Source organism: Agelaius tricolor, unplaced genomic scaffold (genome assembly GCF_023055355.1).
Source record: "Agelaius tricolor isolate 1412-34295 unplaced genomic scaffold, bAgeTri1.0.p SCAF_43, whole genome shotgun sequence".
Lineage (NCBI taxonomy): Eukaryota > Metazoa > Chordata > Aves > Passeriformes > Icteridae > Agelaius > Agelaius tricolor.
The window spans coordinates 2894860-2916215 of NW_027269303.1; the positions used below are offsets into that span (position 1 = coordinate 2894860).

At 56.7% G+C, this 21356-nt stretch overlaps 3 protein-coding genes across 3 annotated transcripts in view; 2 read left to right on the forward strand and 1 right to left on the reverse strand.

The window, feature by feature from the left end:
* Positions 1-21356, forward strand: part of LOC139604077 (zinc finger protein 420-like) — a 249072-nt gene that overhangs the window by 111124 nt on the left and 116592 nt on the right. The window lies entirely within an intron of this gene.
* Positions 6772-7704, reverse strand: LOC139604058 (olfactory receptor 14J1-like). The gene has a single exon (XM_071455045.1). The coding sequence runs from the start codon at positions 7702-7704 to the stop codon at positions 6772-6774; it is 933 nt and encodes a 310-aa protein (XP_071311146.1).
* On the forward strand, positions 16028-19667 carry LOC139604059 (serine/threonine-protein kinase pim-1-like). Its single transcript, XM_071455046.1, has 6 exons — positions 16028-16068; positions 16819-17575; positions 17708-17758; positions 17963-18329; positions 18943-19119; positions 19362-19667. Exons 1-6 carry the CDS (start codon positions 16028-16030, stop codon positions 19466-19468), a joined length of 1500 nt encoding a protein of 499 aa, XP_071311147.1. The 3' UTR covers positions 19469-19667.

Below are 21356 nucleotides of genomic sequence, written 5' to 3' on the forward strand. Positions count from 1 at the left end.
TCATTTGATTTTAATTTTCAAATCCTTTGTGGTTAAGTAGATCTCAGTAGTGTATTGAAACTGAATACATGATATTTAAAAAGACAGCGAGAAAACATTTTCTAGGTCCTGTTAAGGTTTTTTTTCCCTGTTACTACAATGATATGCACAATCTCCAATTGAAATTGAATCCAGGTACCTCCTCATGCAGTTTGAATAGATATGAAAATCAAGACCCTCCATGGCTGACAATCAATCAGACTCTGTCCCTACCCCCACCCCACCATTTCCCCCATCCAAGCCCTGGCACTCAGAGCAGCCTTGTGCAAATCTCAGCTCCCTCCAGCCCAGGCTGCACCTGCAGCTTTCAGCTCCTTGGCTCCCACTCCCACCTGCTTTCCTTGGAGAAGGAGCTGCCCGAGACACAGAGGGATGTTCATTTCTTGTCAGCCAACAAAGACAAGGGAAGGCACAGCTCCATCTGATGCCAAAGTCATTCCTCTGCTGGATATTAAATCCACTTTCCAGAGCAGACAGTCTCGGAGCAATGGAAAACACCTTCTGTGCCCAGCACAGATCCCAAGGTCCCCCCAAACCCTCCCTGCCCCGATTCTGCCCAGATTTGCTCTTTGCACACACGAGTCACAGGCTGAAGCCAGGAGCTCCCTCCATGCCCAGAGGGAGGAAAAGAGAGAAAGGGGATGAAGAGCTCTCCTGTGCAGAGCCAAGGTACAAGTGCAGCCCCTGCAGTGGGAGCCACAACTCATCAGGTTTGTGTCCTTTGGGCTCAGGGACTGGTGACACTCAGCGGCACAGAAAGGTTTCTTGCCAACAAATAGAAGATGAACATTTGAACCATCTCTCTCTTCCCTCAGCTCTCTGGGATGTCCCAGCTGCATCTGACATGTCCACCATCCCCAAGGGATTTCTTGCAGGAACAGTTTTAGACAGAGACATAAGCAAAGGTAATTCTGTGATGCAATTAGGATGTTTATATGTAATGTGGAGTTGTATATGTAATATGTGAAGTTCAAATATATACCACTGATGTGGCATATATTTGAACTTCAGAAAGATTGGCAACTAGCTGAAGCTCAAATCATGAAAGCAGTCATTTGATAGGCACTTGAATGACCAGAGAACATCTGGATGATAAAATCTGGGAGCGATGGAAAGGACATACATCCAGTTGCTCTAAATTAAGAGATGTTCTTAGACATGGACATTTCAACAGGAGAGCAAGAAACACCTGAAGGAGGTGTGGTCATTAAATATTAGAGTGAATGTCAGTGGCAAAGGTAGAGGGGAAGATGAGTATTTCTTCTTCTGCCATCAGCAGAAGAATCCAGTAGATCCAGGAAATTCCTGTTCCTGGTGGGAAAAGTTTGCCGTTTCTTAAAAGTACTCAAGTGACCCAGATAATAAAGATTTGCTCCTATATCATTAAACTAACAGGTATTAAAACCTGTGTCCCTTCCTAGGAAGACATTAGCTGTGTGCCCATGGACAGGCAGTGCCACTTGTGCCCTGAGGTGCCCAGCTGGGATTGGATCTCTCCCAGAGCACCTGAGGGAGAGCAGAGCACCTTGCAAGCTGCAGGTCCCTGACAGCCCCACAGGGCTCCTGTCCCATCAACATCTGCTCTGCTCCAGTCTGAAACAGGGCCCAGCATGGTGCCGGGATCATCAGAGAGCTGAGGTGTGTGCTGGAATTCAATGGCCTCCCCATCCCGCAGCAGCCCTGCATTTCCCTGCTGCAGCCTTGGTCTCCAGCCCAGCCATGGAGGCTCTTTGGGCTCTGGAGTGTTGCTGCAGCCCCCAAGGGCAGCTGAGCTCTGCCTTTGGCACAGTCAGGCCTGGCCAGCGCAGGCCATGCTCAGCAATTGCTTGTGTGTGCCTGGCCTTGCTGTCAGCCCCTGCAGCGGCTGCGTGGCCCCTTTGTGGCCCTGTGCTGGCCCAGCCATGGTGGCCCAGCCCCTGTGCAGGCCCAGCCCAGGCCAGGAGCATTGCGGCTGGGAACGGCCCCTGTGCCGTGGTGCCCACAGCAGCCTTGGGGCTCTGGGCCTCATGGCCTCCCTGCTGGGCAGCCCCTGCCAGCTCCTGCAGAGCCTGTGGCACCTGTGGGGCTGCACAGACAGCCCTGCCCCGGGCTCTGCCGGCCTCTGGGCCAGCAGAGAGGCAGCCAGGGCTGGCCATGGCCGGGAACAGGCCCTGAGCCCCGCAGGAGGATGGAGCTGGGCCACAGCCAAACTCAGCCCAGGCCAAAGCTGGGCTCAGCAGCCAGGGCTGCCAACGCATGGGCACAGAGGCTGGCACTGACAAATGTCCTGGGCCCCTCCCTGCTCTGTCCGTGCCACCAAGGGCACAGAGCAGCCTCCTCTCTGGGCCACTTGCCTGTTTGCAATGCCTTGCGCAGGTGCTGGCCCTGCCCCACAAGGCCTGGCCTGAGTCCTGCCCCTGCACGCTCAGCCAGGCTGAGATGGACACTGATGGTTTCTGGGCCAGGCTCTCGGAGCCCAGCCCAGCTCCCTGCAAGCTCTGCCAGCTGCCCTGAGCTTTGGGCAGCACCAAGGGCCTCTCTGAGCCCAGCCCAGCCCAGCCGGCTCTGGCCCCACAGCTCTGCTCAGGCCAGGCTGCTCTGGCCACTGGCCCCACGGCCTCAGCCCCTGCCAAGGGCACAGCAGCAGCTGCAGCTGCCACAGGACTCAGCCCCAGCCATGGGGGAAGGTGCTTGGCCAAGGCCAAAGGAGGCTCCCTGGCTGCCCTGCTCCCCTCGGCCTGAGGTGCTGAGAGCTCTGCAGCCCCTGCTGCCATCCCATCTGCCCAGGGCAGCACAAGAGCCCCGGCCTTGGGGCCCTCAAGAGCTGCTTCTGCTCCAGACCCAGGGCCCACCCCAGAGCTGGGACAGCCACAAAGCTGTGCCCATTTCTGTTCATTGCTGCGCTGGTGGGGATGGATCCTCAGCCACTTGGAGGTTGCTGATCAATTTTACTGCTCCGGAGACTTCTTCTTTCTTCAGCTGTTCAGTTCAGGAATTCAATGAGAAGAGGTCATAAATATTTGTTCAGAATACCTGATCAAGAAAAGGCCCTGGGGAATATTTCAAGTTTTCAGTTCTTAATGTGGTTAATTAGACAGATGACAGAAGTCTACTCAAAGTGAATATACAATAGTACAAAACAATGCTGAGAGTACAGTTTTGTTCTGTTAGGTTTTATTTTCCTGTTTATAGATTGATCTCAGCAATTTCCAATTGATATTGATCCCCAGCAGCTTTTAATGCAGTTTGAACAGATATGAAAATCAAGACCCTTCATGGCTGACAATCAATCAGAATTTTTCCCCACCCCCTCCCCACCATTTCCCTCATCCAACCCCTGGCACTCCTATGGATCAGGAATGGTGTGGCCAGCAGGAGCAGGGCAGTGATTCTTCCCCTGTGCTGGGCACTGGTTGGGCAGCACCTCGAGTGCTGTATCTAGTTCTGGGCCCCCAATTTAGGAAGGACATGGAGGGGCTGGAGTGTGTCCAGAGAAGGGAAACAAGGCTGGTCAGGGGTCTGGAAGAAAGTCTTGTGAGGAGCAGCGGCTGAGGGAGCTGGGGTTGTTTATCCTGGAGAAGAGGAGGCTCAGGGGAGGCCTCATCATTCTCTACAACTCCCTGACAGGAGGGTGCAGCCAGGTGGGGGTCGGGCTCTTCTCCCAGGGAACAGTGACAGGACAAGAGGACACAGCCTTCAGCTGCACCAGGTAAAGTTTAGGCTGGACATTAGGAAATATTCTTCACACAAAGGGTGATTGGGCATTGGAATGGGCTGCCCAGGAAGGTGGGTGAGTCACCAGCTGTGGTGGTGTTTAAGGAAAGACTGGATGTGGCACTCATTGCCATTGTCTGGGTGACAAGGTGGTGTTGGGTGCCAGGTTGGACTTGATGCTCTCCAAGGTCTTTTCCAGCCTGGTTGATTCTCTGATGATTGTGACACTGCAGGGCCTGGGGAAGCAAGGGGCCATTTTGATACTAAAGGGCCTGGTGGCACTAAGAGGACCATGGTGACACTGTGTACGACATGGCAGCACAGAGCCAAGGGGCCATTGTGACACTGTGGGGCTGAATGGAAGCAGGGAGTCCATGGTGACAGTCTGGGTCCTGGTGGCACCACAGAGGCCACTGTGATCCTGCAGGGCCTTGTGGAACCATGCAGAGCATTGTGACAGAGCAGGACCTGGTGTCACGATGGGGCCATGGTGACACTGCAGAGCCCCATGGAACCAAGGGGCCAGGGCTGCTCCTCAGGGACTCCTGGAATGAAGGAAACATGTTTGACACCGTGGTGGCCCTTGGGACCAAGAGGCCATTGTGACACTGTGGAACCAAGGAGAGCATAGCTGCACTGCCAGACCTCATGGAGCCAAGGATCCACTGTGACACTGCAGGGCCTTGGGGACCACGGCACCAGTGTGACACTGCAGGGCCCAAGGATCCAAGGGACTTGGTGACTCCAAGGGGTCCCAGGGAATCAAAGGGACATTGTGACACTGGGAGGCCTCATGGAATCATGGAGACCATTGTGACACACTGGGGACACATGGAACCATGGTGACATCAAGTTGTCTGGGAGTGTGGATCTGCTGGAGGGTAGGAGGGCTCTGCACAGGGCCCTGGACAGGCTGGATCCAGGGCCCAAATCCAACAAGGTGAGGTTTAACAAGTCCAAGTGCACTGCACTTTGGCCACAACAACCCCTGCAGCTCTACAGGCTGGGGACAGAGTGGCTGGAGAGCAGCCAGGCAGAAAGGGACCTGCAGGGACTGATGGACAGCAGGCTGGACATGAGGCAGCAGTGTGCCCAGGTGGCCAAGAAGGCCAATGGCTCCAGGCCTGGATCAGGAATGGTGTGGCCAGCAGGAGCAGGGCAGGGATTCTTCCCCTGTGCTGGGCACTGACTGGTTGGGCAGCACCTCGAGTGCTGTGTCCAGTTCTGGGCTCCCCAATTTAGGAAGGACATGGAGGGGCTGGAGTGTGTCCAGAGAAGGGCAACAAGGCTGGAGAGGGGTCTGGAACACAAGACCTGAGAGGAGCGGCTGAGAGAGCTGGGGTTGTTTATCCTGGAGAAGAGGAGGCTCAGGGGGGAAAAGGCAGTGTTAGGGCACAGGTTGGACATGATGATCTCCAAGGTCTTTTCCAGCCTTGCTGATTCTGGGATTCTCTGAAACCACCCTTGGAGTAGGTGCAGGATGAGCCCTGGGCCTCCTCTCAGAAGCTCCAGCAGCCCAGGTCCCTCAGCTTCTCCTGGCAGCCCCAAAGCCCATCCTGTCAGTCCTGCAGAGCCTCTGCAGCTCCTCCTCACTGCCCAGAACAGGGAGCCCCAGAGGCAGACACAGCAGCCCAGATGTGCCCCCCTGGCCTGGGGTGCCTCTGGCAAGAGAGCAGCAGCAGGCACTGCAGGAGCCTGCAGACAATTCCTGCGGCACTTGTAGGATGATCCTGCTGCCCAAGGGACGTTCCCATGGTGCCAAGCCAGGAACTGCAATGGGGAGTGGGGCCAGAGAGGAAAGGCCAAACAGGGATGGGCTGTTTGCAGGGCAGGGAACAGGGCTGGGCAATAGGAAGAGATTTGTAGCAGGAAGAGTAAAGAAAGCAAAGGTGCAGCCAAGGAAATGCTGAGGGCAGTTTGGGGGTGGCTGCCAGGCAGCCCTGGCTCTGAGCAACAGCGTCTGCAGAGGCACAGGAAACTCCCAGCTGATGGGAACAAACTTTCTGGCTGAGTGCAGAGGCCAGGACAAAGCTGAGTGGTTTCCCTGGTGTCCTGCAGGCCTTGCTGGCCCCAGGGGCTGATGGCATTTGTGCTCCCTCAGGTTCATGTCCCCACAGCAACAGCATGGGGGTGCTGGCCCTGCTGTGTGCAATGCAACCAGGGGCTGCTGAGGCAGTGCTGCCGTGTCTGTGCCTGCAAGGATGGGGCACCTGTGTGAGCTGGGGGAGAGGCCAGGGCTGCAGAGGGGGGATGTTGTTGGCAGCTGCATGAGGACGCTCTGGGACGCTGCCCTGGGCTGTGCAGCGCCCTGGGCATGGATCAGCCCCTGCTCTGCTGCTCCTTCCCGTCTGGCCCAGGGCCCTTGCAGAGCCCCAGCCATGCTGTTTGCCCCCAGCCTGCCCACGGCCAGCCTGGGGCTGCTCATGGGGGTTTCTGTGCTGAGCATTGGCCTGGCCGTGTTCTGGAGAGAGCCTGGGCAAGGAGCCTGCAGCCCCCAGGGCCTGGCCTGAGGCGTCAGCGCTGCCCCAGCAGTGCCCATGGCCTGTCCCTGCTGCAGCCCCGGCACTGCCACCCCCAGGGCTGTGCCCGGCCCCGAGAGCACTCAGGCCCTGCAGCAACACCAGGGCCACCAGGGCAGCGGGGCAGGGCCACGGCAGCAGCACTGGCAACACCAAGTGCTGCTGCTGCTGCTGCTGCTGGGCACAGCTGCTGGGCCAGCACTGATCTGCCCCAGCTCTGCACACAGACATTGCTGCTGCAGCTCCAGAGAAGGCAACAAAAGGGCATCTCTGCAGAAAACTCTGCTGGGACATCCTTTAGTTCCTTTAAAGGCACCAAGAGCGCAGCCCCTCACTGACACAGTCTGTGGCCACAGGGAAGGTGGAGAGAAACAAAATGAGAAATGGCACAAACAATGATATTTCTATGTGGACAATGTCAAAAAAGTAAATCACAGAAAAAGAACCTCCAGAATGAGTTCAACAAGATGTATCAAAGATGACTTTTATTACTAGTGAGCTGCAGAAATTGGCCAGCAGTTTAATGTTCCTGAACGCATCCAGTCATCAGTCTCCACACTGCAGCCTTGAGCTCCTGGTTCCTCAGGCTGTATATGAGGGGGTTCAGGACTGGAGGCACCACCGAGTACAGAACTGACAGGGCCAGATCCAGGGATGGGGAGGAGATGGAGGGGGGTTTTAGGTAGGCAAAGACTGCAGTGCTGAGGAACAGGGTGACCACAGCCAGGTGAGGGAGGCAGGTGGAAAAGGCTTTGTGCAGTCCCTGCTCAGAGGGGATCCTCAGCACAGCCCTGAAGATCTGCACATAGGAGAAAACAATGAACACAAAACAACACAATGCTGAACACACACTTACAGCAATAAGCCCAAATTCCCTGAGGTAGGATTTTGAACAGGAGAGCTTGAGGATCTGTGGGATTTCACAGAAGAACTGTCCAAGTGCATTGCCATGGCACAAGGGCAGTGAAAATGTATTGGCTGTTTGCAGCAGAGCATTGAGGAAGCCACTGGCCCAGGCAGCTGCTGCCATGTGGGCACAAGCTCTGCTGCCCAGGAGGGTCCCGTAGTGCAGGGGTTTGCAGATGGACATGTAGCGGTCGTAGCACATCACAGTCAGGAGATAAAATTCTGTTATAGCATAGAAAACAAAAAAAAAGAGCTGAGCAGCACATCCAGTGTAGGAGATGTTGCTGGTGTCCCAGAGGGAATTGTGCATGGCTTTGGGGACAGTGGTGCAGATGGAGCCCAGGTCAGCGAGGGCCAGGTTGAGCAGGAAGAAGAACATGGGCGTGTGCAGGTGGTGGCCGCAGGCTACGGCACTGATGATGAGGCCGTTGCCCAGGAGGGCAGCCAGGGAGATGCCCAGCAAGAGGCAGAAGTGCAGGAGCTGCAGCTGCCGCGTGTCTGCCAATGCCAGCAGGAGGAAGTGCCTGATGGAGCTGCTGTTGGACATTTGCTGGGGCTGCCCATGGATGAAAGGACGGTGAAGATTTAGATGAGATACCTGTAAACAAAATCAAAGCCATTCCCCATACATCCTCCTCTGTAACACTCAGACATGGTCTTTAGTGTTTCAGAGTTCTGAGGTTTTCTTTATAAGCTCCCCCCATGTCTCTGCTGGTAGTTTTGGGTATCAAACCTTCAGCATTTCTGCTGCCCTCAGGGAGAAGAGTGATTTCCCCTGGGGCAAGATGATGAGTGGAGACGGAGGGGAGATGGTCTGTCATTCTGACTTGTTCAGAGATTCATTGGGCTTTAACCTTTCTCAGGTGGAGGGTGATCACCTTCCTATGCTTCCCCTGAAATGTCACCACGTACTGGTTAGAGAAGATGGATCCACCAGAGCCCAGCTCCACATTTGTAGCCAAGGACTCACGTTTCTCATTTTACCAGCCCAGCAGCATTTTCAGTGTCACAACACCTCTCCCTTTCGCCCTCAATCTCATAACTCAGAGATGCTCTAGGACAGGTTTGAACCCTGGATTGAAGCTCCCAGCTTGGACTGAAATCTCAGGGAGACTTCCAAGTGTCCTTCTGATGGCATTGGATTGTGGGAGATGCAGCTCCTTCCCTGGCTGCACTGACAGCATTGCCCAGAGCCAGGCCCTGGGGACAGCGTCACCCTGAGCCAGCTGTGCCCCCTGCCAGAGCCCCCAGGGCCGGGCAGCTGCTCCCAGCCCTGTGCTCTGCAGAGGGAACTGGGCCCGGGGCTGCAGAGCTGCCCCACGGCTCTGCTGCAGCTCTGCCTGCACAGGAGGGGCTGCACGCCTTGGAGCCCCGGCCCTGAGGGCAGAGGCTTGGCTGGGCCACAGGAGGGAGGGGGCTTCTGCAGAGGGAGGGGCTGCACTGCAGGGGCTCCTGTGGGCATCTCTAAACTCTCCCTGCCACAGCATTGCTGGGCTTTGTTTTCTCTCATTGCCTGATCTTCTCTCTGCTTCCTGCAGATTTTCCTCCTGCAGGTGTTTCCCTGTGCCTGATCTCTCCCTGACAGCACTCACAGAGCCCAAATCTCTGTGCACTCTCCTTGGCCCTACAGAACCCTGCCTGTTTGCAGGGCACTGGCGGGGGGCAGGTTCTGTTTGCAGCCTGGAGAAAGGACAGCTCAGACTGAGCCTGATGGCTCCAGCAAAGGTGATGCTGCTGCTGTCCATGGGCAGAGTGGCTGAAAGCACTTTAGGGATCTCCTGTGAACCTATTGGTCACTAAAAGCAACAGTTCAGATGTCTTGGGAACTTTCAAAATTTCATAAATAATAATTCATAAGCAAAATTTACCAGGTCAGATATTACAGGCAACTGTCAAAATTTATAATCATCCTTTAATATTTATCACCACCTCCCTACCATTCTTCAATAGTAGGAAACTGAATACAAAGTCTTAAGAAATTTCTTATATTTTATCAAAATCCTAGACTTGGAAATATTCTATGACTGACCAGAACCCTTGAGCATGTCAGAGCTTCATGAACCTTTCACCTCCCCTGCCCCAGAAATACTCAGAGTTGTACTCACAGGCTCTGCAGGCATTGGGATGTTCCAGCTTGAGGAGATGGCTCCAGGAGCTGCAGCTGCATTGTCCTGCAGCCAGAGGTTCCTGTGCCAAGGGCTGGCAGTGATTGTGCCCCAGGCACTTCTCAGCCCCTTCCCAGCCCTGACTGATTGAAGCTCTCTGTGCCTCTGGGCTGTGCCCGGGCTGGCTGCAGGCAGTGCCCCAGCCCTGCTGGGCTGGCACAAGAGCTGCTCATCCAGAGAAATGTGCTTTTGAAGCTCTTCTTGGTGAGCAGGAGCTGCCTCTGTGCCAGGAGCCCAGCCCAGCTCAGCAGCACAGACACAGCACAAGGACTTTAATCAGCCTCTGGGGCTTTGTGCTCAGGTCCTGAACATCAGTCCCTAAGAGGCAGCTGAAGAAACCTCTCCAGAACTCCAAGGCAGAATCCAACTCCAAAGTTTCTTGGACTTTTAATGGGTCCCACTGAGGGACACGACTGAGCAAGTGTCCCCAGGCCCCAGGCAGGGCAGAGAACTGCAGGCAGTGATGACAGGTGGGGACAAAGAGAAGCCAAGTCTTGGTGCCCTGGGGCACAGCAGGGTCTGTGCCAGCAAGGGCTGGGAGGAGACACCTTGTCCTGAGGCCCTGGGGCCTCCTGGCACAGCCCCAGCCAGGCTGGGCACTGTCAGCCCCTTGTGCTGCCCTCAGCATCCCCCCCTAGCCCACATCCCAGTGGCCTCAAGGATCTGCTGCAAGGAGTCCCTGGGGAGCCTTGCTCAGCAATGGCCCTGGGGGCTCCTTCATGCTCCCTGCAGGGACTGCAGCTTTTTCAAAGGACTTTGTCTTTGGCTTTTGCCTTGGAGTCTCTGAGAGGTTTGTGCAATCATGGCCCCAGTTATCTGCTTTAAGGAGTCCCTTGAGAGCTTTGCACTGACACTCAGTGTGGCTCATTAATTCTTTGAGACACTCAAGGTTTTTTAAGGTGTTTTGGATTCTCCTTTCCACACTGAGACTCTGAGAGGTTTTTGTGCCATCCTGGCCTCCAGTTCTCTCCTCCAAGGAGTCCATGAGCAGCCTGTTTTGGGAACGGACCTCAGTGAGACCCATTCATGCTTTGAGACACTTTGGGGTTTTCTTCTGACTTTGACTCCTGGAAAGGTTTGTGCAATCTCCTCTCAGGCCCTGAGGTTCAAGGGCTCAGCTCCAAATGCACCACAGGGCTCATCAGGATCAAGCAAGTCCTGACAAACCATGGCTCTGCCTTGATTTCCCTCTAGTCTTATTCAGTTCAGCAGGAAGATTTGCTTTTACAGTTATGGATGGTATAAATAAGAAGCTTGACTAGGCCAATATTCAAGCAGCAATCAATTTATTAATTAATATGGTAAAGTATGAGCAATACAGCGCTGGGTACAGTCAGGGAAGTTTTCCCTCCAACTGCACACCGATAGTTGAGGCTTACAGGTATTTATAGGGGTACTCATAAGCTTTCACAGCAATTTCTATTCCAATTCTTACTCATCAGCAGTTTCTATTCCCAATTTTTATGTCACAATTCTACACACTATTGTGATTTAGTTTTTCTCAGGATGTATCCCAAAAGGAGTATCCCCAGATGGTGGTGGTCTGGTTTCCAAAAGAACAAAGATGAATCCCATCTGGTGAGGTCCAGCTCTCCAGATGTGGGTCCATCTTTTGATTGCAAAGACTATAAATCTAACAACAGTGATGTCCAGCTTCCCTTGGTTGAAACTATAAATCCTTGAGGTGGTGTTCGTTCATCTTCCTTTCTCAAGCTGTTTTTCTCTGCTTTATTAAGGCGTGAGATAAGCTTGTTTCCTTTATATATATTCCAAAGCTATAGTTTCGAGGATACAAGCAATGTTCTAAAATTATACTTCAAAAGGTTATTATTGCAGAACTCTTAAAGGATTAACTACAAGGAAAAAGCAACATCCCTAATGCTTTAATGCCAATGCTCCTAAATCAACCAAGGTTAATTGTAAACAAAAGATGGGTTCAAAGGACTTCTTCCATGCTTTACTTTCCTCAGTTATTACTAGAATTCACAACTGTCCCATTGTCGGTCTCCACACATATCGCAATCACAAATACACACCTTGCCTGTGTGTACCTGACACGACACACAGCTTTGTATTTCACATCCCCCCGTGTCCCCCTGTGTTCCCCCGGGCAGGGAGCTGCTCTGGCCCGGGATGGCCGGGCCCAGCCGCGGGGCCTCGCCGGCAGCGGGCAGGAGCCGGCCCGGGCTGCGGGACACGGCGGGGGTGCCCGGCTGCAAAGCAGCTCTGGCTCCCGCCAGGGAGCTGTGGGCAAGGGGCTGCAGCCGTGTGGGAGGAAAGCCGCTGGGCCAGCCCCTAACGCTGCCCCGCAGGAAGGAAGGACAGGAGGAAGCTGACAAATGAGCTTGGAATGTGGCAGTGCAGAGATGAAGGGACAAGTGCCCTTGCGGGCCAGGGGTCGGGGCCAGCCCTCGGGCACGGCTCCGAGCGGCTCCTGAGCCGGCCTAAGGGCTGCCTGTAAGGATTGCAGGCGGCAGCCCAGAGCAGCAGCGCCGGCAGTGCCGGCCGGGCCCCACGGCCATCTGCCCGTGCCTTCGCAGCCCGTGAGGGCCGCGGGCTCTGCAGCGCCGCTCCTGCTCCCACGGCCGGCCCGGAGCCTCAGGGCTGCCCCGCAGGCGCCGCGGCAGCAGCAGCGGCCTCACGGCCCGGCCCGGGGCTCCATCTGCTCAGCCTGGGGGCAGAGCCACAACAGGGGGGAAGGAGCTGAAGGAGCACCAGGGAGCCCGGGGAGAGACAGGCTGGGAGACAAGGCTCTGCCTATAATTTTAACAGTTTTTATTAACCTAATAACTATCTACAACTAACTTAATAACTATATACAAGTAAAAAGTCAAGCTTTTTATGACAATTGTCACAGGCGTTTCTTGCTTTGGACAATATGTCCCAGGTCGAGCATTGGGCGCTGAGTCCTTTCCAGCTGGCCGGGGGCTGTTGATGTCTGGCGGGGCTGCAGAGGCTGCTCGAGCCCTGGGGCCCATGAGACCTGTCGAGGAGCTGTGCCTGGCCGTGCTCTCCTGAGGCGGCAGGGCCTGGGCGTGAAGGGCAAGGGTGAGCCGCCACAGGTGCTGGCCCCAGCGCACCAGGACTCAAGCTCTTGTCCCACGCTGGGCATGGCCATTCTCCCACATTACTCCAGCTCCAAGCTCAGTTGCCCCATGTGCCAGTCCTCCTGCTCCATTCTGCCCCTTTCTTCTTACCCCAGATGCAAAATACCCACGCCACATTACCCAGCTCTGTACACAGAGCCCTACTCATCCCCCAGCTGGCACCCTGCAGATAATCAGCCCCTGTCGTCATTGACCCCCTTGCCCTGACAGGCCCATACCTGACGCATCCTGTGTCCTGATCGCCGTATGATGCTGGTCATTACGGCCCCTCGAGATGTGTCCATCACCGTGCAGCAGGGTCACACTGGGCTGAGGAGGAGAGGGCAGCTGGCTGCAATGCAGGGCCCAATCCAGCACACCGCAATAATCCAACTCAGGTCTCTCTGGAGACTGAAGGCACAGATTCCCCCTGGATAGTCAGCAATGCCATCAAGCCTCAGTCACCATTCTGTGTCCCCACCTTCATCACACCTACCTTGTTGTGTACCAGGAGACACTGCAGCTGTGCACTTGTATGTGGGGAAGCCTTGATGTTCTGCATGGTGGAGCTGCTGCTCTGATGGTCCCCAGAGCTCTGCGGCACACGGGGACACTGGCACGGACCAGCGGCCTCCTGTGGGATGGGGCAGAGGACACTCAGTGCCCAGGCCTGTGGCATGCAGGGCATCACCCTGCTGTGCCAGGGAGGGCACTGGCAGTGCTGCCTGCAGGGGCATGTCCCTGCCAGCTCCTGTCCACCTGCTGCAGGAGCCCCAAGCCCATCCCACCAGGCTGCATCTGCTGGCTCTGTCCCCATGGCCACGTGTGCTGGCCATGGCACCAGGCAGGTCCCTGTGCACAGGATACCAACTGGCAGGAGCTGGGCTGTCCCAGCTGCAGGGATTGGTTTTGGGAACTCCTTTCACAGGAGGCACCCAATCCCCGTCTGTAGGATTGACGGGGGTAGCACGGTCGGGACGAATGGAGAGGAGAGATCTCTGAAGCCAGGTCATGGACGGTTTATTGCAAAGGGCGTGGGTGCAGGGCCCTGCTTGGAACTGCCAGCTGCAGCTCAGAACAGGCCTGAGAGAAGAGAGGGGTAGAGAGGATGAGAGCGTAAGAGAGTAAAAGCATAAGAGAGTAAAAGGGGTATGAGGATAAAAGGCAAGAGCTAAAAGACAAGAAGTAAGACTAAGAACTAAGAGCTAAGAGCATAGAAAAGTAAGAGCTAAGTTCCCGTTACAATACAATAAATCATCTTCTGTGTTGAATATTCTGATTCTCACTTAACCAATCTAGTACAACATACAAATCCTATAGCATTTCCATACAGCCTATAAGAATCACTACATTACCATACTGTGCTACATTTTAAACCCTAAAAACTCCTCTTTGGACCCCTTCTGCCAAGCTGGCAGGGTCTGCTCGGACCCTTGGACTTGCCTGCAAGCAGAGGGTCTTGTTTCATCAAAAGGGGATTACCTTCAGCCAGCCACACCGTTGTTTTCCCGTTGTTCAGTAACTAAGGGATCTCGAAGCTTGCTTTCATTTCAATCTCGCTTATAGTTTCCATATTCTCAAAATCTTTTGCCAGGCAATCATATTTATAAGGCTTTCCTGTTTCATCTTCCCCAACAGCCCTTCAAGCCTGAGCTCAGACTGCAAACAGATGCAGCTCATCAGATGTGCTTTCAGCAGCCTTGGAACAGAGAGATGGGCCAGACAGTGCAGTGCAAGGCAAGGAATGCAAAAGCCCCCAGCCCTGGGGCAAGCACTGGCCCTCCACAGCTGCCCTCTGCTCCCCTGCCCTGCCCCGTCCCCCCTGGCTGCTCTGCCCCAGCCCAGGTGCAGAGCCCTCCTTGCTGTGTCAGGGCTGCTCTGCACCCCAGGCGCTGGGGATGTGTCCTCAGGGCCCTCACCTTTGGCTGGGTGGTGGCTCCTTGCTGGGGGGCATGGGCTGCTAATATGGGAGTGTCTCGGGGTACCTGGGGAGGGCAGGAGTCACAGGTGTGTGACAGGGGACAAAGAACCTGTTCCTGTTGGAGGCAGCACCCCCAAAGCCATGGGATTGTAGCCCATGGCATCCCGCTGCCTGTAGCCCTTGGGATGAGCCCCCACAGCCCCTGCTGATGGGCAGGGCTGCAGAGGGGGCTCCCCACATCAGCCCCTCCCAAGCAGACACTGTCCCCCTGTGCCAGCACAGCGGGTCACTGCTGGCACCCATCTCCCCCCATGCCAGCCCCGCTGCCCCTGAGGCACTGGTGCTACTCACTGGCCAGGAACCTGCACGCTGAGCATGCGGTCACAGGACAGGCACGAGAAAGGGACTGGCAGCTGCCTAAGGAGGGGGAGGGAAGAGGGCTGGCTGAGCTCCTGGGCCCACAGCCCTGCAGCACACAGGCAGCAGCTCCCTGCAGCAGCCAGCTGCTGGGCAGCTCACTGCACAGGGGCACGGCCATTGCAGGGTGAACTGTGGGCTCTTGAGCCTTTTCTCCCCATCCCCAAGGTGCTGGCTGATGCCAAGTGAAGGGCACAGGCACCCATGCCACCATCCCAAGCAGCCCCTGCAGCGCTTTCAGCCCCTCTCTGGCACCAAAGCTCCCCCGTGTGCACGGCCAGGAGGGCAGGGCACGACCCGGCTCAGGGCATGGTGTGTGACAGCCCTGCCTGGCAGGAGCAGTTGCCATCGCTGTCCCCAAAGCCATCAGAATCTCCATTGCACTCACTTCTTAATCCCAGCGGCGTTTTCACGCAACAGCCTATCCTCAAGTTCCTCCATGTTCCTGTTCCAGGAGTCCTCCCGGTGTTTACAGAAAGTCTTCAGCTCCAGGCAATCCAGCTGTGAACAGGGGCACAGCCTCAGCCAGCTGCTCCAGGATGTGACATGGAGCTCTCCAGGGAAAAGCCTGGAGGGGGATCCTCAGAGGGATGCTGCCTCAGGCTGTCAAGTCCCAAATGTGCCAGTTCCTCATGGTGGGGACGAGGTACCCCTCACCTTGTCTTCAATTGCATCGCTGAACTGCTGCTGGGTATTGTTCCAGTGCTGCTCCTGGCCTGAAATCTGGCTCTGCAACTCCTGCATCCTCTCATCCAGCTCCTCCATGTTCTCTTCACACTGGCTGCAATCGACTTTGCTGTCCAAGGCAGCTTTGTCCGCCTTCTAGCAGAGGGGAAGGGCAGGAGAAACGCCAAAGGGGAAAGGGATGAGGAACGCCAGGCAGGGCCAGCGTGTGAGGGGCAGAGGGAGGAGTGCTTCTGAGACAGAGTAGAAATTCTCCAGAGTAGAAATCCATTTTGATTTAGGTGAAATGTACATCTTTGAGTCTGTGGTTAGAAAACATAGCTATGTAGCCTGACTGCAAAGCCTAGGCTCAGGGAAACTGATTCAGTGAAGGACAGAGATAAGGGGGGGGACGGGACAGAGGGTGATAAAGAGACACAGAGAGACTGCTGTGAAAGCAGGTCAACCTGACCTAAGAATTCTTTCTGATAAAGAAGAACTAGTGGCAAATGTCACGCAAAATTTGTAAAAATGAATATGTATGAACCTATTGTGAAATTGTATGGATATGTATTTGAGAGGAGGATAAAAAGGGACCTGAAGTTCCCAGAGGTACGCATGCCTTTTAAGGAGAGTAATCTCTGCATGCATCCCGCGCTGTAATAATAAATATGCCGGGTTTACAACTTACACAAAGTTGTGGAGTTTTTGGCTATCTCTGCAAAACAGACTCCTTTTGGAGGTTTCCTCCCAAAATTTGCCCTAAGCCAGCACAAACAGTCATCATGAAAATTTCACCAGTGGCATAATTTCCTGCTGGCAAATCTTGGGACAGAAGCTTGACCTTGTTCTCCATGAGACATTCTTGGGAAGAGCAGACAGGAGAAGATTCCTGGAAAACTGAAACAGCTTTCCAGAAGGGAAATGAAAATGAAAGAAACAATCCAAGATGTTTTCCTCTATTTATTTCTATGCTCCCCTTTTCCATGTTGCACTACTTCTCCATCCCAGGAATTCCAGATGCACCGCACCTCTAAGATCAGTGACTTAGTGATTTTTAGACACTCGAAAATACCATGAGCCACACACATTTTCCTTCCCCTGGTTTTACTGGAAGGCAACACTGGAGATGTAAGTGCAGTGCTTGGGTCAGGTAGGAATCCTACAGCAAGGGAAGGTGGCCCGACAGTGTTTGACCCTCAGCCAGGCCAATGCAGAGCAGCAAGCGAGGGGATTGCTGTGCCGGTGTGCAGGAGTCAGGGCTCTGCATCTGGGCTCACCGCTGCAAAGTTCCCGTGTTTGGACAGACTCAGGGGCTGTGCCCGGGGCGCGCGGGGCTCGAACGTGGGGCTCGTGGGGCGAGCGGGGAACGGACACGGGGACGAACGGCCCCGGTGCTTCAGTTGCAGCGGCGGCAGCGGCGGCAGCAGCAGCGGCAGCAAAAGCAGAGACGCTTCAACATTCCTTCTCTTTTTCTTTCTGTTTTTGTTTCTCTTTCTCTCCCTTTCCCGCGGTCGGGCACCCTTCTCTCGGGGTCCCTTGCCCGGCGTCCCTCTCCTCTCCCCGCCTCCCTCTCCCCTGCCGGGCCGGGCCATGCCCCCGGCCCGCCCCCGGCCCCGGGCGGGGCTGCCCCGTGCCCGGCCCCGGCCGTCCCGCCGCGCTCTCGCCTCCGCCCGGCTCTGGCCGTACTGGCGGTGGCGCTGCTGGGCGGGCATCAGTTCCTGGTGCGGGAGCGGCATCGCCGCCCTTCGGCTCCGCCTAGCCCGAGCCCGGCCCCGGACCCGACGTGAAGTCCCGTCCCGATCCCGGCCTCGGCCCCGTCCCCGTCCCCGGCCCCGGCTCCTCCCGGGGCCCGCGGAGGACACAGGCGGCGCGGCCGCTCCCGCCGCCTCCGCTGGGGCTTCCCCGGCCCGAGCTCCGCCGCTCGGCAGCGCGGCCGCCGGCCCCGAGCCGCCGGGGCCCGGGGCGGGTGGGGATGCCCGGCCCGGGCCGCTCGGGGGGCGCCCGGGGGCCGTTGCTGGCCCCGGGCCGAGCGCTGACAGCCGCGTCTCGCCCGCAGGGAAGGCGCAGGAGGCCCTGCAGGAGCGGTACCGCCTGGGTTCGCTGCTAGGGCGCGGCGGCTTCGGCAGCGTCTTCGCGGCCACGCGGCTCTCGGACGGCGCCCCGGTGAGCGGCGGGGCCGGCGGCGGGCGGAGGGGGAGGAGGAGGAGGAGGAGGAGAATCGGTGGACAAGGAGGAGAAGGTCGGAGCGCGGCGGGCAGGGCGCCGAGCTCACCCGCTGCTCTCCCTCGCTCGCAGGTGGCCATCAAACGCGTGCCGCGGGATCGCATCTGGCACTGGGGCGAGCTGGTGAGTGAGCGGGGCCAGCGGCAGCAGCCGGGTCGGGCCGGGCGGCGAGGAGCCGGGGCCTGGCAGGGTGGGAGCCGCCGGGAGCCCTGCGGGGAGAGCGGGCGTGGGCCGAGCGGGGCGTGCAGAGCATTCCGGGCTGGCTGAGGGCTCCCAGAGCCCCGGCACGGCCTCAGCCCCACTGACGGCACCACGCTCCTCCCGCAGCCCGAAGGCAGCAGCGCGCCGCTGGAGATCGTGCTGCTGGCCAAGGTGTCCCGTGGCTGTGCCGCTGTCATTCAGCTCCTGGAGTGGCTCGAGCTCCCCGACAGCTTCGTGCTGGTGCTGGAGCGTCCGGAGCGGTGCCAGGAGCTCTCGGGTTTCCTGGCGGAGCGGGGGTTCCTGCCCGAGGAGGAGGCGCGGGCGCTGTTCCGCCAGGTGCTGGAGGCCGTGCGGCACTGCACCGCCTGCGGGGTCCTGCACAGGGACATCAAGCCCGAGAACATCCTGCTCGACCTGGCCAGCGGGCAGCTGAAACTCATCGACTTTGGCTGTGGCGCCTTCCTCCAAGACACAGCCTACACCCAGTTTGCAGGTGAGCCCTCCAGGGGATGCTCCTGGGCATCTCATGGCTCAGCCTGGGTGCAGCACTGGGGCTTCCCCCTATTGCAGCCGGGATGGGATTGATGCTGGAGCCGAGTTGATTTGGGTGGGGTGTGAGGGGGGCCAGCTGCCAGCCCTGCCGACAGCCTTCAGCACCCACTGTGGCCTGGGCTGGGGCTGGAGCTGGGGCAGCCAGCCCGACACAAACCCCCATCGGGGTAGCAGAGAGGGGGGTCTGACCCCGTGCCCCAGATGGTTTGGTGTGCAGGTGAGGAAGGGCTTGGACTGCTCTGCTCCCCTTGTTTGCCTTGGCTTATTAACATTTTTGGGGGCCATGCAGGTGGGGAGGAGAGTGGGTTTTCTCCACCACTGGGTGGGTTTCTCCTTTGTGTGTCATGGTTGGGCCTTCCCAGGGTTTCTGCTGCCCTCTTCCAGCACCAGTGGCTTCTTTTCCAGCCCCGAGTTTGTACACAAGTCCCAGGTGCTGGTGAGAGGGCAGCGCTCACCCCGTGTGCTGTGGGGCAGCCCCCACATGGCCAGGGATGCTGGGGCCGGGCTCTGGGAGCAGCAGCATCCCCCTGCTGAGCTGTGTCTGTGTTCCACAGGAACCCTGTCCTACAGCCCACCAGAGTGGATCCAGCACCAACGCTACCACGGCGAGGCAGCGACGATCTGGTCCCTGGGCCTCCTGCTGTGCCACCTGGTCATGGGCAAGCACCCGTTCAGGAGGGGCCAGGAGATCATCCGGGGGCAGATCTTGTTCCCACGATGGCTCTCTCAAGGTGGATCCTCATCTCTGGGCACGGGGGGAATCCCAGTGCTGGGAGACAGCAGCGGGCTCGTGGGCATCCCGCTCTGGCAGCTGCTGAGGAGGTGGCACAGGTCCTGCTCTCCTGCTCTCCTCCAAACAGAGCATCCATGGGGAAGTTTAGGCCCAGCTCTGGGCACACCCAGCATGGCCTGGGCACGGGAACAGGGGGGCAACTTCTCCAGCTGACTGGTGATTTCTGGTTTCTCTCCCCAGAGTGCCAGGATATCATTAAGAGGTGTTTGTCCATGCAACCCTTGGACAGGCCATCCTTAGAAGAGCTTTTCTGTCATCCTTGGGTGCAGGGTGTTCCTCTGCCCTAGAAGATGGGAGAGATCCACGTGCACAGTTGGATCCAGGGGCCTGGCAGGTACCAGCTCCACACATCTCTTGGCACTCAGTGGCAAAGCAAACCAGGCTGGTTTTGTGCTGCCTGTAGCTCTGAGCAGGGGTCAGCAGAAGGGAACATGCAGCTCTTGGGCTGGAGCTGAGCTGGAGACCTGGTGTGGCAAGCACTGGTGGCCACCATCCCCCCTGGTTTGGTTTGTCTGGTTCATGGATGGCTGGGGCCCTGGGCAGAGCCCTGACAGCCTGGTCTGGCCCCAGGGAAGGAGAAGGAGCCCCTGGAGAAGCTGTACCAGGTGGGGCTGCTGCTGGAGACACCAAGGAAAACCTCAAGGGTGACAATCTCTTCCTTGGCCTGGCCAGCTGAAGATGATGGACTTGGATTCTGGCACCTTCTTCAAAGCCAGGCTCCAGGCCCAATTTGCAGGTGAGTCCACAGGCAGGGGGATGCTCCCAGATCTGGGCCTGGCATGGCCTGGCCGGGCACCAAAGGTTCCCCCTTTGCTGGGGCAGATGCAATGAATTCTTCAGTCGCTGCCCAGCTGCTTTTTGGCTCTGGGCAGCTGCTGAGGGCTGGATGTGCCGTGGCTGGCTGCAGGCTGGGCACATGTCCTGCCCTCCTGCTCTGCTGCCAAAGGCAGCAGGGATGGGCAGCTCTGGGCACAGCTCTGGGCACAGCCAGCATGGCCTGGGCACCGCAGGCCTTGGCACAAGGGCACAGGAGCCCTCAGCTGACGGGCGGTTTCTGCTTTCTCTCCTTGCAGCCGGGCTCTGCAGCTGCTGAGGCTGCTCTGGGCTCTTCCAGGGCTCTGCTGGGCTCAGCCCTGGGCCCAGCTGGGCTGGCTCTGCCCTCACATTGCTCTGACAGCTCTGCATCAGACGAGCCCGTTGCGAGCACAGCGCCTGAGCTTTCTGCTTTGGCAGGTGAGTGAGACTCTGCTGCAGGCCCAGAGATTGCAGCTGGGGACACACATCCAATTGGCAAGGACCCAAACTCTCCACAGTCCCAGCTGAACGCCTGGATCTCCCCAGGATGTTCTGTCTGTCCCATTCTTCCTTCTTGATTGGTTGGAATTGTGCAGTTGCACTTTCTTCCTCCTCTAGCAGTGCCACGAGTGGGCCAAAGCTGGCGAGTGGGCCGTGCTCCTGAGGCAGTGCAGTCTGGAGCTGGTGGATGGAGAATTTCCCTTCTGCACTGCCAAACCAGAGCAAAAAGCCCTAAGTGGGACTTTGTGTCTCTAAGAAATCCCTGACAGTTTCAAAGGGAATGTGCAGCTCATTTCCATGCTGAGAAGGAAGGGCATCTTCTAAAGGATTTGGGCTTTGACAGAGTTTCCATTCCCAGTCCTGCTTAGAGCTGGAAGGGCACAAAGCAATTTCCTCTTGCTTCAACCACTATTTCAAATACCAATGTTGGAAACAAAGCCCAAAATCTTTTAAAAGGCTGCTGAGGTCAGTAAGATGGATCCATGCCATCAGCACATTTACAATGTAAATAACTCAGTTCTCTTTTTCAAAAGATCATTTACCTCTTAATGCAAAGAATGTAACTTTGCATTTATGTTTTGTTTTTTTCACTAACATTATGTTATGTTTTTTCACTAACACTTGGATTTTATTCTTATCTTTTACAATTTACCTATTTTTTTCCCTTTTTCTTTTTTTTTCTTTTAAATAGAAAACATGTCCTATCGAAGGAATGTCCTTTGCTCCTGGTTCCTGTGTGGAGCAGCTCCCTTCCTGCTGGCTGAGCTGCTCAGGCAGAGCCCGGCAGCTCCTGGCCCTGCACGGCTGAGGCTTTTCCCCGTTGCTGGGCACAGACTGATGGAGCAGCACTGCTGAACACGGGCACACAGAGGGACCAGG

Coding starts and splice junctions, on each gene's coding strand:
- LOC139604059 (XM_071455046.1), top strand. CDS start 16,028: ATGCCTTTTAAGGAGAGTAATCTCTGCATGCATCCCGCGCT. Junction 18,330..18,942: donor AGCCTACACCCAGTTTGCAG/GTGAGCCCTCCA, acceptor TGTGTTCCACAG/GAACCCTGTCCTACAGCCCA. Junction 19,120..19,361: donor CCCACGATGGCTCTCTCAAG/GTGGATCCTCAT, acceptor TTCTCTCCCCAG/AGTGCCAGGATATCATTAAG.
- LOC139604058 (XM_071455045.1), bottom strand. CDS start 7,704: ATGTCCAACAGCAGCTCCATCAGGCACTTCCTCCTGCTGGCATTGGCA.